We start from the raw sequence: 14,455 nt of genomic DNA on the forward strand, positions 1-14,455 counted from the left end.
CACATTACACCAACCTCTCCTTGCCCCCATGAACTTCATAATGTTATATGAACTATTCTTTTCAAGGAATATATTTGAAATGTTCTTGTTACAGAACCTGGCTAGTTGGGATCTATTTCACAAACTATTAAATGCAAGTGAAAGTGCTATACATGAAGCAGCTGTGTTGTTTAACCCTCTGGTGACTAGTTCAGATGTGCCAGAGACAGCAATAATATTTAGATGTGCATTATATAGATTATACAATTATTGTGACGCAAAGATATCCTTTGACTAGGTGTGCATAGCTAGGAAAATATTCTACTTATTTATTTAGGCAGCTCCGGGTCTTAGTTGCAGCACTCAGGATCTTCACTGTGGCATGCGGACTTCTTAGTTGGGGCATGCGGACCCCTAGTTGCTGAATGTATGCAGGATCTAGTTTCCTGATCAGGGATGGAAACTGGGCCCCCTGCGTTGGGAGCGTGGAGTCTTAACGCACTGGACCACCAGGGAAGTCCCGATATCCTACTTATTTATAATTGGTCAGCAAACGTCAAAAATACTCAATGCATTTTTTTGCTATGAATAACCATCTATCTGGTCCTTGACCTATCAGAATTTACATTCCTCATAACTTTCAACAAACCAGATATTCAATGTCCACTGTGTCAGACACTCTACTAGACATGAAAAACTAAAATAAATGGTCCCTTTTCATCAGGTACACAAAAACAACTGAAAGTGACTTAGAAAAAGAAGCAAAATTTTTAAAAGTGCAGACACCTGTTGCAAACTATTGATCAGGCAATGCTAGAGTAAACAGAACCACTAGATCGTTGTGGAATTGTCAGGAAAAATTTTCCTAGATGGGTGAGCATGAGTTTTAAGAAAAGGAATCGGATTTAGCAGTTTTATGAAAAGGAATCAGATTTGGTAGAACATTCTAAGTAAGGAAAATATAGCACAGGAAGGCTAAAGGGTAGAAGCAAGTGACATGGCATGCGAGTCCACACCCAGGTGTATGTAATAGGACTGGATCATTATTAGCAAAGGGTGGAGGAGGCAATTAGAGGAAAGCTGCAAACATAAACCAGTAGTTCACAACTGACAACTCAAGAGCAGTTAATGTGATCACAACAAAGAATTTAGGTGTTTTGTTTGCTGTCAGTAGTACGAATTATAAACAGGTGCGACTGAAGGCAGATTCTTAGTCATACTTCTCTCAGCATTCATCAGTATTTGTCAACACGTTTATTAAGTACTTTCAATACACAACTGTTTTCAAGACTATGAAAAAGATTTTCAGAAGAAAACGATACAAAGAGCAGATTCTGCATCAATTAACAGACAAAGTTGAGAGAGGAGCAGTTTTCTATCGCCGCTTCCGTGCCAGTGTGCAGTAAACTGCAGTGAAGTCGGGAAAACTATTCTAGATAATGCCTTCAAAGTGCACAGTGTCTCCCCGTAGTAAGCACTTAACAATTTATGGTTATTATTTTGACCTTAGACCTCTCTTAACCATTGCGATTCTGCTTTCTCATTTTCAGAGGAATAAATGGGTCACAGATGGTCTGAGGATCCTGCCAGCCCCGACAATTTCCTATTTCAAGGAGGCATCGAATAAATATTTGCTGAACAAACAGACGAAGCAAACTGTCTCTCCACGGAGCCGGGCTGAGCGCCCACCAGGGAACCAGCCGGGAGGGAGGACAGGCTCGGATGCTGGACCCAGAAGCGGGTGCTCATCCAAGACCAACAGGCGGGGTTGAGGGAGAGTCTCGATTTGCAATCTTAGCGCCACCCGCCGCCAAGTCCACACTCCCCTCGGGCCCCGCCTGCGGCCGTAATCGCTCTTCTCAGCCACCAGGGCAGCGACCCGCCTCCGCCGACGCTCCGGGCCGCCCCTTCCGGTTTAAGCCCCGCCCCACCGGCCTCGCCCGTGGCCCCACCCCTCCGCGAGATCGCCGCCGGGTCCTCTCAGCGCCCGCCGCCGGCCGGTCCACCCCACGACGCTCTGAGGTCACCGACGGGGCCGGGCTGAGGTGGGCGGAGGGACAGAGGGAAGATGGCGGCCGAGGCCGGATATTGGCGCCGCCTCCCCCAATCCTGGAGCCGGCGCAGATGAGGCGGCTCGGCTGGGGCCAGCGGCGCGTCGGAACCGGAGCAGGGGGGAACCCTGGCAGTGGGGCCTGGCCCTGATATATGCCGGCGCCTCGGCTAGAGTGAGTGGCGGCGGCGCCTCTTTCCTCCGGCTCTTTCCCTGTCGCTGTGAGTCTGAGCGGGTGGCGGGCGGCCGAGGCGGCGGGGCCGGGATGGAGGACATTAACTCCAATGTGAACGCGGACCAGGAGGTGCGGAAGCTGCAGGAGCTGGTGAAGAAGCTGGAGAAGCAGAACGAACAGCTGAGGAGCCGCTCCGGGGCCGTGCAGGGCGCCGGCTCCCTTGGGCCTGGCAGCCCGGTTCGGGCCGGCGCGTCCACTCCCTCCTCCGGAGCGGCGTCCCCTAGGGGCTTCCCCTTGGGCCTCAGCGCCAAGTCGGGCTGCGGGGCCGGGTCGGGCCCGAGGCGGACGAGTAGCGAGGAGCTGCGGGACACCACCTCCTTGCTGGCAGCGGGCGAGGGCGGCTTGCTGGACGAGGTGGAGCCGCTGCGGCCCGAGGAGCTGGAGCGCCTGTCAGGCTGGGAGGAGGAGGAGGAGAGCTGGTGAGCGCGGGGCTCCGGGCCGGAGCTGGGCGGGGACGGGCCCGGGGGGCGGAGAGCGTCTTCCGAGGGCCCCCTGGTAAGACACCTCGCTTTGTGTAGCGGGGTCCGCTCTCTGATTCATGGTTTTCTTGCTTTGGCTGCGGAACGGTCAGCGAGAGTTGGGGGTTCGAGGCTTGGAAGAGGAATAGGCTTTGTAGCTAGTTCTCCTCTGGATTGGGGACCCTCTGAGCTTTGGACCCCGTTGGGGTCTGGGGTCTGGCACAGCCTAGGAAGGGCTGCTCGCCGTGGGAGGAGTCGGAGATGGGAAACTGCTTTGTAGGAAGGGATCCAGCTTTGTGTGAAATACTGGCTTTCGGATGGCGGCCTGGGCATTTTGGGTGTGATGAGGTGTCACCCGGTGCGCGGAGCAGACCAGGGTAATCTAAGTCCGGGCAGCGGTCAGTGTTTTGGACCCGTGGGAGATGGGTACATTTCTGGCGGCGATGGGGAAACCGTGTGGATCAGCAGCACTCCCCCTTGGGTAGTAGGGTGACGCTTGCTTTGTGTGAAGAGGGCAGAGGATGGTGCTGCTTTGTGTGACGAGTCAAGGGTGGAACAAGAGCCCTGGCTCTCATTTTTTAAACAAGAATTGGGTCTGGCATTTTTCGAAGCTGTGAAGTGACAGTTATCTATCTTTCATTTCCATGTCATCCTAGGGGCAGAGAAAAACAGCCGTATTTAAAAATCTAAACCGAACTGTATTGTCATAAGCTACTTCTTGATAAAATTATGACCCACACCGTAACATCATTTCCATATATAGAAAGGACATGAGAGGCAGTTTCCCTCATGTTTTATTGTAATTGCATAAAGATGTCAACGGGAAATTCTTAATTTGTCTTAATTTATCCTTTTTTAAAGTTTTAATTTTTAGCTAAAGTATCTCTGCTCTTTGTTGAAACTGAAACTTCTAACTTAGTAAGGTTGAAATCCTTCATAGACTCCGGTTTCGCAGGGCTGCAACCCTTACAGAGTGTACTGAGGTAGTTAAGAGCTTTGCCTGGATTCAGGTCCTGGCTCTGCTACTTAGTAGCTGTACAGCTTTGGGCAAGTTAATCAGAGCCTCATTTTCTTCCTCTGTTTGATGGAGAAGATAATAGTTCTTACCTCTGTAGAGTTGTGAAGATTATGTGAGCTAATCCATGTATGCTTTTAGCATGGGTCTGGTATATGAGCTCTGTGAGACTAGCCACTATTACTCTTAAACCTAGTTGTTTAAATCAAGAAATATTTAGTGAGTGCTTTCAGGATCTTGAGGGAGGTTCTTAAATGTTGATCCCTGTTCATTAAGGAAGTTATGGTCTTGTTGGGAGCCAAGTTTTATGGAGGAATAAAGAAATAAGCTAGGAAATACACAGTGAATTGCTTAAAAGAGTGATAGGGACAAAAAGTACTGAGAGTGCTCAGAAATTGAGAAGAAAATAATAGTCTAGTTGGGGCAGACTTTGAGGAGAAGTGGTTTTGGAGCCTGAGAGTGGAGAAAGAGTGGGAAGGGCATATTATGCTCTGACAACTGCTAGAGCAGAGTCAGAGGTATTTGTAACTCAATTAGAAAGGTTTGAGTTACAGAGATGCTCTTGAATATATGATGTCAAGCCTTTATTTTATTGCCAAGTGATACCAAATATTATTAGAACTGACTGTGGTAGTGACAGTTTTCATATTAGTGTGAAATCACGTCCTTACAAAGGAATCCTAGTTATGTATACACTTTAAAAGAAGTCGGAATCATCTAATATCACATGCCTCTTCCAAGTGATGATGATAATGATGCCCATAATAATAATGAAGATTAGCTGCACTCATTAGCCCATTTTAGACTATGTATTCTTAGAACACATTGACTCCCCTTGGAGAAGCTGATTAAGTCTTTTGCTGCTTTGGTTTCTGATCACAGTGTTTTTGTTCAGGTAAAGCAAGTCTTTTAAAATACTATGCCAGAAGTTTCTTTTGGCCAATTGATTCCTGCTTACTACTTTGATCCTGGTTACATATCTTGATGTTATAGATGTCCTGTGCTTTTTCTGAAAAGATTTGTGTGAATTGAAAGTTTGAAAATCATATTTAAAGTGCTTTGGAGTATGTGTATGGAGTATAAGTTATAAGGGGTAGTGGGTGTTAGTAGCAGTGAGGGAAAGATTTAAAGAGTCAAGAGTTTTTCTTAGCAAGCTAAAAGTCTACTTTCTATAACTTATACCCATTTCCTTCCTTTTCATCTAGAGGAATATTTTTTCCCAAATGTATACCACAAAATGTCAGTCCTGAAGGTGTTAGTAGATATTGTGTGAAAAAAATAATTGTGGGTCTGAGATCAAATATATCTGGGAAAAACAAGGTTCAACAACAACAACCAAAAAAACCCACCAGATTTCTTTAATGCTGGGCTTTTTAAATATGCTAATATGTATTGAATATAGTAAGTCTCTAAGTGGTACGGTTTGTTTCCTAAACTTATTTGCTCTCCCAAGTAACTAGTATCTTTAGAACACACTTAGAAAACAGTATTGTATTTACAGCAGTGGCTTTCACGGTTTTGTTTTGCTTTTTTCTCAATTCCAGCTTCATGATAAGAAATACATTTTATACCATAGCCTAGTACACACATGTTTATGAATAATTGAAACAAAAGTTTCACAAAACTATACTTGGTATATGTGGTAAAGCGCTAATGTTTTCTGTTCTGTTTCTTTAGGAAAAAATGCTGGTTACAGCCCACTGAGCTGATGTGGTGACCCATTAATGGCTAATTATCAGTTTGAAAAATGCTCTTATAGAACAACTCAGAAAAGTCTAGAGAAGGGAACTAACATTATTGTGTATCACAGTGTGTCAGTCTATGCCAGGCAACTTATAAACATTTTTACACTTAATTGCATTTAATTTTTATCCATTTATGAGGTAGGTATCATTTTTTAGGTAACGACACTTCTTCTCTCTCCAAGCATCAAATAACAGATGGTAAATGATGGAGTCAGGATTTGAATCTAGGTCTTTATGACATCATAGCTTATGCTGTTTCCATTATATTTTGCTTTCTCCAAGTCTGATTCCTTTTCCACATGAATGACCCCTTACGATATTTGAATACTACCATCATGACCCTGCTGACTCCTCCCCACCACACACTCTGAGCATTCTCATCTCTTCTTCAGAGTAATACAATCCCAGTTTACTTAATCATTCCTTAGATAATGTAATTCTCTGATCTTTCAACTGTGGTCATTTTTCTCTTAATGAATTTGGGTTGCTCCTTGTCATTAAACGTGGTACCCAGAACTGTACTCAGCATTTTAGATGGTATTTGACCAGACAGTGTGTGGTGGATATGTCTTGCTTGAGCTAAATGCTATTATTTTGAAACCAAATATTTCATTAACTGTTTTAATTTCTGTTATTTATGCTTAAAATGAGTGAGTAGTTTCAGTTACACCCCATATGTTTTATACATAGGCTGTTACACTAAGTCTTCCTAACGCTGGTTTTCTGTAATGAATTTTTTTAGCTTGAATATTAGGCTTTTATATTTCATTTTGTTAGTCTTGATTTAGGCATTTAATATCTGTTCCTTCCAAATTTTTTTGTCATTTTCATATTTCATAAGCATACCTACTGGGTCTTCATTTAAGTTGTTGATAAAAATATTAAAATGACAGAATAAAGGGCTCTGAAGTATGCAGCTTGACTAGACTCCCTCCAGATTAATGAACATCATTAATCAACTCACACAGTGGTTGTTCAGTAACTGTTAGTACTACTTATTATTATCAAGCCCATATGCCATTTTGCCTGTATGGATATTATGAAAGATTTTGCCAAGTGGCTTGCTATAATTAAGCTATATGATGCCTTAAAGAGTTCTTACCTTCAATGAAGTAAACTTATTAGCATAGACATTGCAGTTAATTTGGTTTGACTTGTTCATGATGAATCTTCTGGGTTTTTCCTATTCTAACTTTACAAACATTTTGTTTAACCTAGTTTTGAATTTTGCAAGGAATCAGTCTGGTCTGGAATTTCTAAACATTGCTTGTTTTTCTCTTTAGAAATTATCCTATTTTGTCTTATCCAGGCTTTTGAGCTTGCCATAATATTGATATTTCAGAACAACAAATTTCAGGTCAACAATAATTTGGTGATAAAATTTCAGTTATCTTCCATTATTTGGAAGAGTAGACTTAAACCTGTTCCAAGCTACCTTTTGGCTTACTGTGTATCACCTTGCCTCATTTGAACTACAATTTCCCTCAATTTAGCCTCCCCAAAATTCCAAGTTTATAGTTCAGTACTGTCAACTACATGTACATTGTTGTGCAACAGATCCCCAGAACCCTCCCATCCTGCATGACTGAAACTCTACACTCACAGAAGAGTAACTCCCCTTCCCCCTGCTCCTGGAAAGCACTGTTCTACTGTGTTTCTATGAGTTTAACCCCTTTAGATACCTATAGGTAGATCATGTAGAATTTGTCTTTTTGTGACTAGCTTATTTCATTTAGTATAATGTCTTAAGGTTCATCCATGTTGTAGCATATGACATGGTTTACCCCTTTTTGAAGGCTGAATAATATTCCGTTATAGTATATAACACATTTTCTTTATCCTTTCATCTGTTGGTGGACACTTGGATTGCCTCCATTTCTTGGCTGTTGTGAATAATGCTGCTGTGAATGGGAATCTACAAATAACCTGTGCAAATCCATGCTTTCACTTCTTGTGGGTATATACCCAAAAGTGGAATTTTTGGATCAAATGGTAATTCTATGTTTAATTTTTTGAGGAGCCACCATACTGTTTTCCACAGCAGCTGTACCATTGTACATTCCAACCAGCATTATACAAGAGTTCCAGTTTTTCCATATCCTTGCCAACACTTGCTTTGATTCATTCTGAGTTTTTATGTGGTGTGAGGTAGGAGTCCAACATCATTTATTTTGCATGTGGATATCCAGTTGTCCCTGTACCATTTGTTGAGAAGACTTTTCTGTTCCGTTAAATTGTCTCGGTACCCTTGTCAAAAATCAGTTGCTCAGAGATTGGTTCAGATGGTGGAGTAGAAGGACGTGCTCCCACTCCCTCTTGCTAGAACACTGAATCACAACTACCTGCTGAACAACCATTGACAGGAAGACACTGGAACTCAGCAAAAAAAGATACCCCACATCCAAAGACAATGGAGAAGCCACAATGAGACGGTAGGAGGGGCGCAATCACAATAAAATCAAATCCCATAACTGCTGGGTGGGTGACTCACAAACTGGAGAACACTTATACCGCAGAAGTCCACCCACTGGAGTGAAGGTTCTGAGCCCCACGTCAGGCTTCCCAACCTGGGGGTCCAGCAACGGGAGGAGGACTTCCTAGAGAATCAGACTTTGAAGGCTAGCAGGATTTGACTGCGGGACTTTGACAGGACTGGGGGAAACAGAGACTCCATGCTTGGAGGGCATACACAAAGTAGTGTGCACATTGGGACGCAGGGGAAGGAGCAGTGACCCCAAAGGACACTGAACGAGACCTACCTGCTAGTGTTGGAGGGTCTCCTGCAGAGGCGGGGGGTGGCTGTGTCTCAACGTGAGGACAAGGACACTGGCAGTAGAAGTCCTGGGAAGTACTCCTTGGCGTGAGCCCTCCCAGAGTCCGCCATTAGCCCCACCAAAGAGCCCAGGTACACTCCAGTGTTGGGTCACCTCAGGCCAAAAAACCAACAGGGAGGGAACCCAGCCCCACCCATCAGCAGACAAGCGGATTAAAGTTTTACTGAGCGCCGCCCACCAGAGCAACACCCAGCTCTTCCCACCACCAGTCCCTCCCATCAGGAAACAAGCCTCTTAGATAGCCTCATCCACCAGAGAGCACACAGCAGAAGCAAGAAGAGCTACAATTCTGCAGCCTGTGGAAGGAAAACCACATTCACAGAAAGACAGACAAAATGAAAAGGCAGAGGGCTATGTACCAGATGAAGGAACAAGATAAAACCCCAGAAAAGTAGCTAAATGAAGTGGAGATAGGCAACCTTCCAGAAAAAGAATTCAGAATAATGGTAGTGAAGATGATCCAAGACCTCGGAAAAAGAATAGAGGCAAAGATTGAGAAGATGCAAGAAATGTTTAACAAAGACCTAGAAGAATTAAAGAAGAAACAAACAGATGAACAATACAATAACTGAAATGAAATATATACTAGAAGGAATCAATAGCAGAATATCTGAGGCAGAAGAACAGATAAGTGACCTGGAATACAGAATGGTGGAATTCACTGCTGCAGAACAGAATACAGAAAAAAGAATGAAAAGAAATGAAGACAGCCTAACAGACCTCTGGGATAACATTAAACGCAACAACATTCACATTATAGGGGTCCCAGAAGGAGAAGAGAGAAAGGACCCGAAAAAATATTTGAAGAGATTATAGTCAAAAACTTCCCCAAAATGGGAAAAGAAATAGCCACCCAAGTCCAGGAAGTGCAGAGACTCCCATACAGGATAAACACAGGAGAAACACACCGAGACACATAGTAATCAAATTGGCAAAAATTAAAGACAAAGAAAAATTTTTGAAAGCAGCAAGGGAAAAATGACAGGTAACGTACAAGGGAACTCCCATAAGGTTAACAGCTGATCTCAGCAGAAACTCTACAAGCCAGAAGGGAGTGGCATGATAAAGTGATGAAAGGGAAGAACCTACAACCAAGATTAGTCTACCCGGCAAGGATCTCATTCAGATTTGATGGAGAAATCAAAAGCTTTACAGACAAGCAAAAGCTAAGAGAAATTAGCACCACCAAACCAGCTGTACAACAAATGCTAAAGGAACTTCTCTAAGTGGGAAACACAAGAGAAGAAAAGGACCTACAAAAACAAACCCAAAAAATTGAGAAAATGGTAATAGGAACAGACATATCATCAATTACCTTAAACGTGAATGGATTAAAAGCTCCAAGCAAAAGACACAGGATTGCTGAATGGATACAAACACAAGACCCATATATATGCTGTCTAAAAGACATCCACTTCAGACCTAGGGACACATTCAGACTGAAAGTGAGGGATGGAAAAAGATATTCTATGCAAATGGATATCAAAAGAAAGCTGGAGTAGCAATCCTCATATCATATAAAAGACTTTAGAATAAAGAATGATACAAGAGACAGGGAAGGACACTACATAATGATCAAGGGATCAATCCAAGAAGAAAATATAACAATTATAAATATATATGCACCCAACATAGGATCACCTCAATACATAAGGCAACTGCTAACAGCTATAAAAGAGGAAATCAACAGTAACACAATAATACGAGGGGGGAGGGGCTTTAACACCTCACTTACACAAATGAACAGATCATTCAAACAAAATTAATAAGGAACCACAAGCTTTAAGTGACACAATAGAACAGATAGATTTAATTGATATTTATGAGACATTCCATCCAAAAACAGCAGATTACACTGCCTTCTCAAGTTCCCATGGAACATTCTCCAGGATAGATCACATCTTGGGTCACAAATCAAGCCTCAGTAAATTTAAGAAAATTGAAATCATATCAAGAATCTCTTCTGATCACAATGCTATGAGATTAGAAATCAATTACAGGGAAAAAACATAAAAAACATAAACACATGGAGGCTAAACAGTCTTTCCTAAATAACCAAGAGATCACTGAAGAAATCAAAGAGGAAATAGAAAAATAGAGACAAATGACAAAGAAAATACAACAATCCAAAACGTATGGGATGCAGCAAAAGCAATTCTAAGAGGGAAGTTTATAGCAATACAAGCCTACCTCAAGAAACAAGAAAAAATCTCAAACAATCTAACCTTACACGTAAAGGAACTAGAGAAAGAAAAACAAACAGCACCAGGAGTTAGCAGAAGGAAAGAAATCATAAAGATCAGAGCAGAAATAAATGAAATAGAAACAAAGAAAACAATAGCGAAGATAAAAAAACTAAAAGCTGGTTCTTTGAGAAGGTAAACAAAATTGATAAACTGTTAGCCAGCCTCATCAAGAAAAAGAGAGAACTCAAATCAATAAAATTAGAAATGAAAAAGTAGAAGGTACAACAGTCACTGCAGAAATATAAAGTATCCTAAGAGACTACTACAAGCAACTCTATGCCAATAAAATGGACAACCTGGAAGAAATGGACAAATTCTTAGGAAGGTATAACTTTCCAAGACTGAACCAGGATGAAATAGAAAATATGAGCAGACCAATCACAAGTAATGAAATTGAAACTGTGATTGAAAATCTTCCAGCAAACGAAAGTCCAGGACCAGATGGCTTCACAGGTGAATCCTATCAAATATTTAGAGAAGAGCTAACACCCATCCTTCTAAACTCTTCCGAAAAATTGCACAGGAAGGAATACTCCCAAACTCATTGTATGAGGCCACCATCACCCTGATAACAAAACCAGACAAAGATACTACAAAAAAAAGAAAATTACAGATCAGTATCACTGATGAATATAGATGCAAAAATCCTCAACAAAATACTAGCAAACAGAATCCAACAACACATTAAAAGGATCATACACCATGATCAAGTGGGATTTATCCCAGGGTTTCAAGGATTCTTCAGTATACGCAAATCAATCCATATGATACACCATAGTAACAAATTGAAGAAGAAAAACCATATGATCATCTCAGTAGATGCAGAAAATGCTTTTGACAAAATTCAACACCCATTTATGATAAAAACTCTCCAGAAAGTGGGCATAGAGGGAACCTACCTCAACATAATAAAGGCCATATATGACAAACCCACAGCAAACATCATTCTCAATGGTGAAAAACTGAAAGCATTTCCTCTAAAATCAGGAACAAGGCAAGGATGTCCACTCTCACCACTATTATTTAACACTGTTTTGGAAGTCCTAGCCACAGTAATCAGAGAAGAAAAAGAAATAAAGGGAATACAAATTGGAAAAGAAGAAGTGAAACTGTCACTGTTTGCAGATGACATGATACTATACATAGAGAATCCTAAAGATGCCACCAGAAAACTACTAGAGCTAATCAATGAATTTGGTAAAGTTGCAGGATACAAAATTAATGCACAGAAATCTCTTGCATTCCTATACACTAATGATGAAAAATCTGAAAGTGAAATTAAGGAAACACTCCCATTTACTATTGCAACAAAAAGAGTAAAATGCCTAGGAATAAACCTACCTAGGGAGACAAAAGACCTGTATGCAGAAAACTATAAGACACTGTTGAAAGAAATTAAAGATGATAGCAACAGATGGAGAGATATACCATGTTCTTGGATTGGAAGAATCAATATTGTGAAAATGACTATACTACCCAGAGCAATCTACAGATTCAATGCAATCCCTGTCAAATTACCAATGGCACTTTTTACAGAACTAGAACAAAAAAATCTAAAGATGTGTATGGAGACACAAAAGACCCCGAATAGCCAAAGCAGTCTTGAGGGAAAAAAATGGAGCTGGAGGAATCAGGCTCCCTGACTTCAGACTATACTACAAAGTTACAGTAATCAAGACAATATGGTACTGGCACAAAAACAGAAGTATAGATCAATGGAGTAGGATAGAAAGCCCAGAGATAAACCCACACACCTATGGTCAACTAATCTATGACAAAGGAGGCAAGGATATACAATGGAGAAAAGACAATCTATTCAATAAGTGGTCCTGGGAAAACTGGACAGCTATGTGTAAAAGAATGAAATTAGAACACTCCCTAACACCATACACAAAAATAAGCTTAAAATAGATTAGAGACCTAAATGTAAGACCTGACACTATAAAATTCTTAGAGGAAAACATAGGAAGAACATTCTTTGACATAAATCACAGCAAGATCTTTTTTGATCCACCTCCTAGAACAATGGAAATAAAAACAAAAGTAAACAAATGGGACCTAATGAAACTTAAAAGCTGTTGCAAAGCAAAGGAAACTACAAACAAGACGAAAAGAGAGCTCTCAGAATGGGAGAAAATCTTTGCAAACAAATCAACAGACAAAGGATTAATCTCCAAAATATATAAACAGCTCATGCAGCTCAATATTTAAAAAAGCAAACTACCCAATCCAAAAATGGGCAGAAGACCTAAATAGATATTTCTCCAAAGAAGACATACACATGGCCAAGAAGCACATGAAAAGCTGCTCAGCATCACTAATTATTAGAGAAATGCAAATCAAAGCTACAGTGAGGTATCACCTCACACCAGTTAGAATGGGCATCATCAGAAAATCTACAAACAACAGATGCTGGAGAGGGTGTGGAGAAAAGGGAACCCTTTTTGCACTGTTGGTGGGAATGTAAATTGATACAGCCACTATGGAGAACAGTATGGAGGTTCCTTAATAACTAAAAATAGAATTACCATATGACCCAGCAATCCCACTACTGGGCATATACCCATAGAAAACCATAATTCAAAAAGACACATGCACCCCAATGTTTATTGCAGCACTATTTACAATAGCCAGGTTGTGGAAGGAACCTAAATGCCCATCCACTGCCGAATGGATAAAGAAGAAGTGGTACGTATATACAATGGAATATTACTCAGCCATAAAAAGGAACGAAATTGGGTCATTTGTAGAGACGTGGATGAATCTAGAGACTGTCTTACAAGGTGAAGTAAGTCAGAAAGAGAAAAACAAATATATATTAACACATATATGTGGAACCTAGAAAAATGGTACAGATGAACCAGTTTGCAGGGCAGAAATTGAAACACAGATGTAGAGAACAAGTGTACGGACAGCGAGCGGGGAAAGCAGCGGCAGGTGGGGGGGGTGGTGTGATGAATTGGGAGGTTGGGATTGACTTGTATACACTGATGTGTATAAAATGGATGAGTAATAAGAACCTGCTGTATAAAAAATAAAGTAAAATTCAAAAATTCAAAAAAATAATCAGTTCCTCATAAAATGTATGGGTTTATTTATGGACTCACAATTCTATTTCCTTGATCTATGACTATCTTTTATGCCACTACTGCCCAGCGTGATTACTGTAGTTTTGAAACTGGAATGAGTGAGTCCTCCAGTTTTGTTTTTTTCAAGATTGTTTTAGCTATTCAGAGTGACCCTTGTATTTCCATGTGAATTTTAGGATCAGCTTGTAAATTTCAGCAAAAAATAAAAGGCAACTGGAATTTTGATAGGGATTGTATTGAATCTGTAGATCAATTGGGGATCTTAACTTTTGAGATCTTAACAGTATTGAGTTTTTTCAATCCATGAACATTGGATGTCTTTCTATTCATTTAGGTCTTTAATTTCTTTCAACTGTGTTTTGTAATTTTCAGTGTGTAAGTGTTACATTTCTTTTTTTAATTTTATTTTCAGTCATTTTATTATTTTTTTAATGCCACTGTAAATGGAATTGTTTTTCTCAATTTCATTTTTGGATTTTTCATTGCTACTGTATAGAAATATGGTTGATTTTTGTATATTGATGTCATTGTCTCCTGCAGCCTTCCCCAAGTCATTTATCAGCTGTAATAGTTTTTTTATTTTTTTTTGGTGTGGATTCCTTTGGATTTTTTTTTCTTTGCGGTACGCGGGCCTCTCACCACCGTGGCCTCTCCCACTACGGAGCACAGGCTCCGGACGCACAAGCCCAGCAGCCATGGCTTACGGGCCCAGCCGCTCCTTGGCACGTGGGATCCTCCCGGACCGGGGCACGAACCCATGTCCCCTGCATCGGCAGGCGGACTCCCAACCACTGCGCCACCAGG

General features: G+C 41.2%; 1 protein-coding gene across 3 annotated transcripts in view; it reads left to right on the top strand.

Moving 5' to 3' along the window:
- The first annotated feature begins 2,086 nt into the window (after positions 1-2,086).
- SLAIN2 (SLAIN motif family member 2) overlaps positions 2,087-14,455 on the top strand; it is a 78,575-nt gene continuing 66,206 nt past the window's right edge. For all 3 annotated transcript variants that reach the window (XM_082837780.1, XM_082837781.1, XM_082837782.1), the window contains exon 1: positions 2,087-2,683. In XM_082837780.1, coding sequence (XP_082693906.1) covers positions 2,295-2,683 — 389 coding nt within the window. In that variant the 5' untranslated portion in view covers positions 2,087-2,294. The remainder of the gene's footprint in view (positions 2,684-14,455) is intronic.

This window comes from Leucopleurus acutus (assembly GCF_964270905.1).
Source record: "Leucopleurus acutus genome assembly, chromosome: 4".
Taxonomy (NCBI): Eukaryota; Metazoa; Chordata; class Mammalia; order Artiodactyla; family Delphinidae; genus Leucopleurus; species Leucopleurus acutus.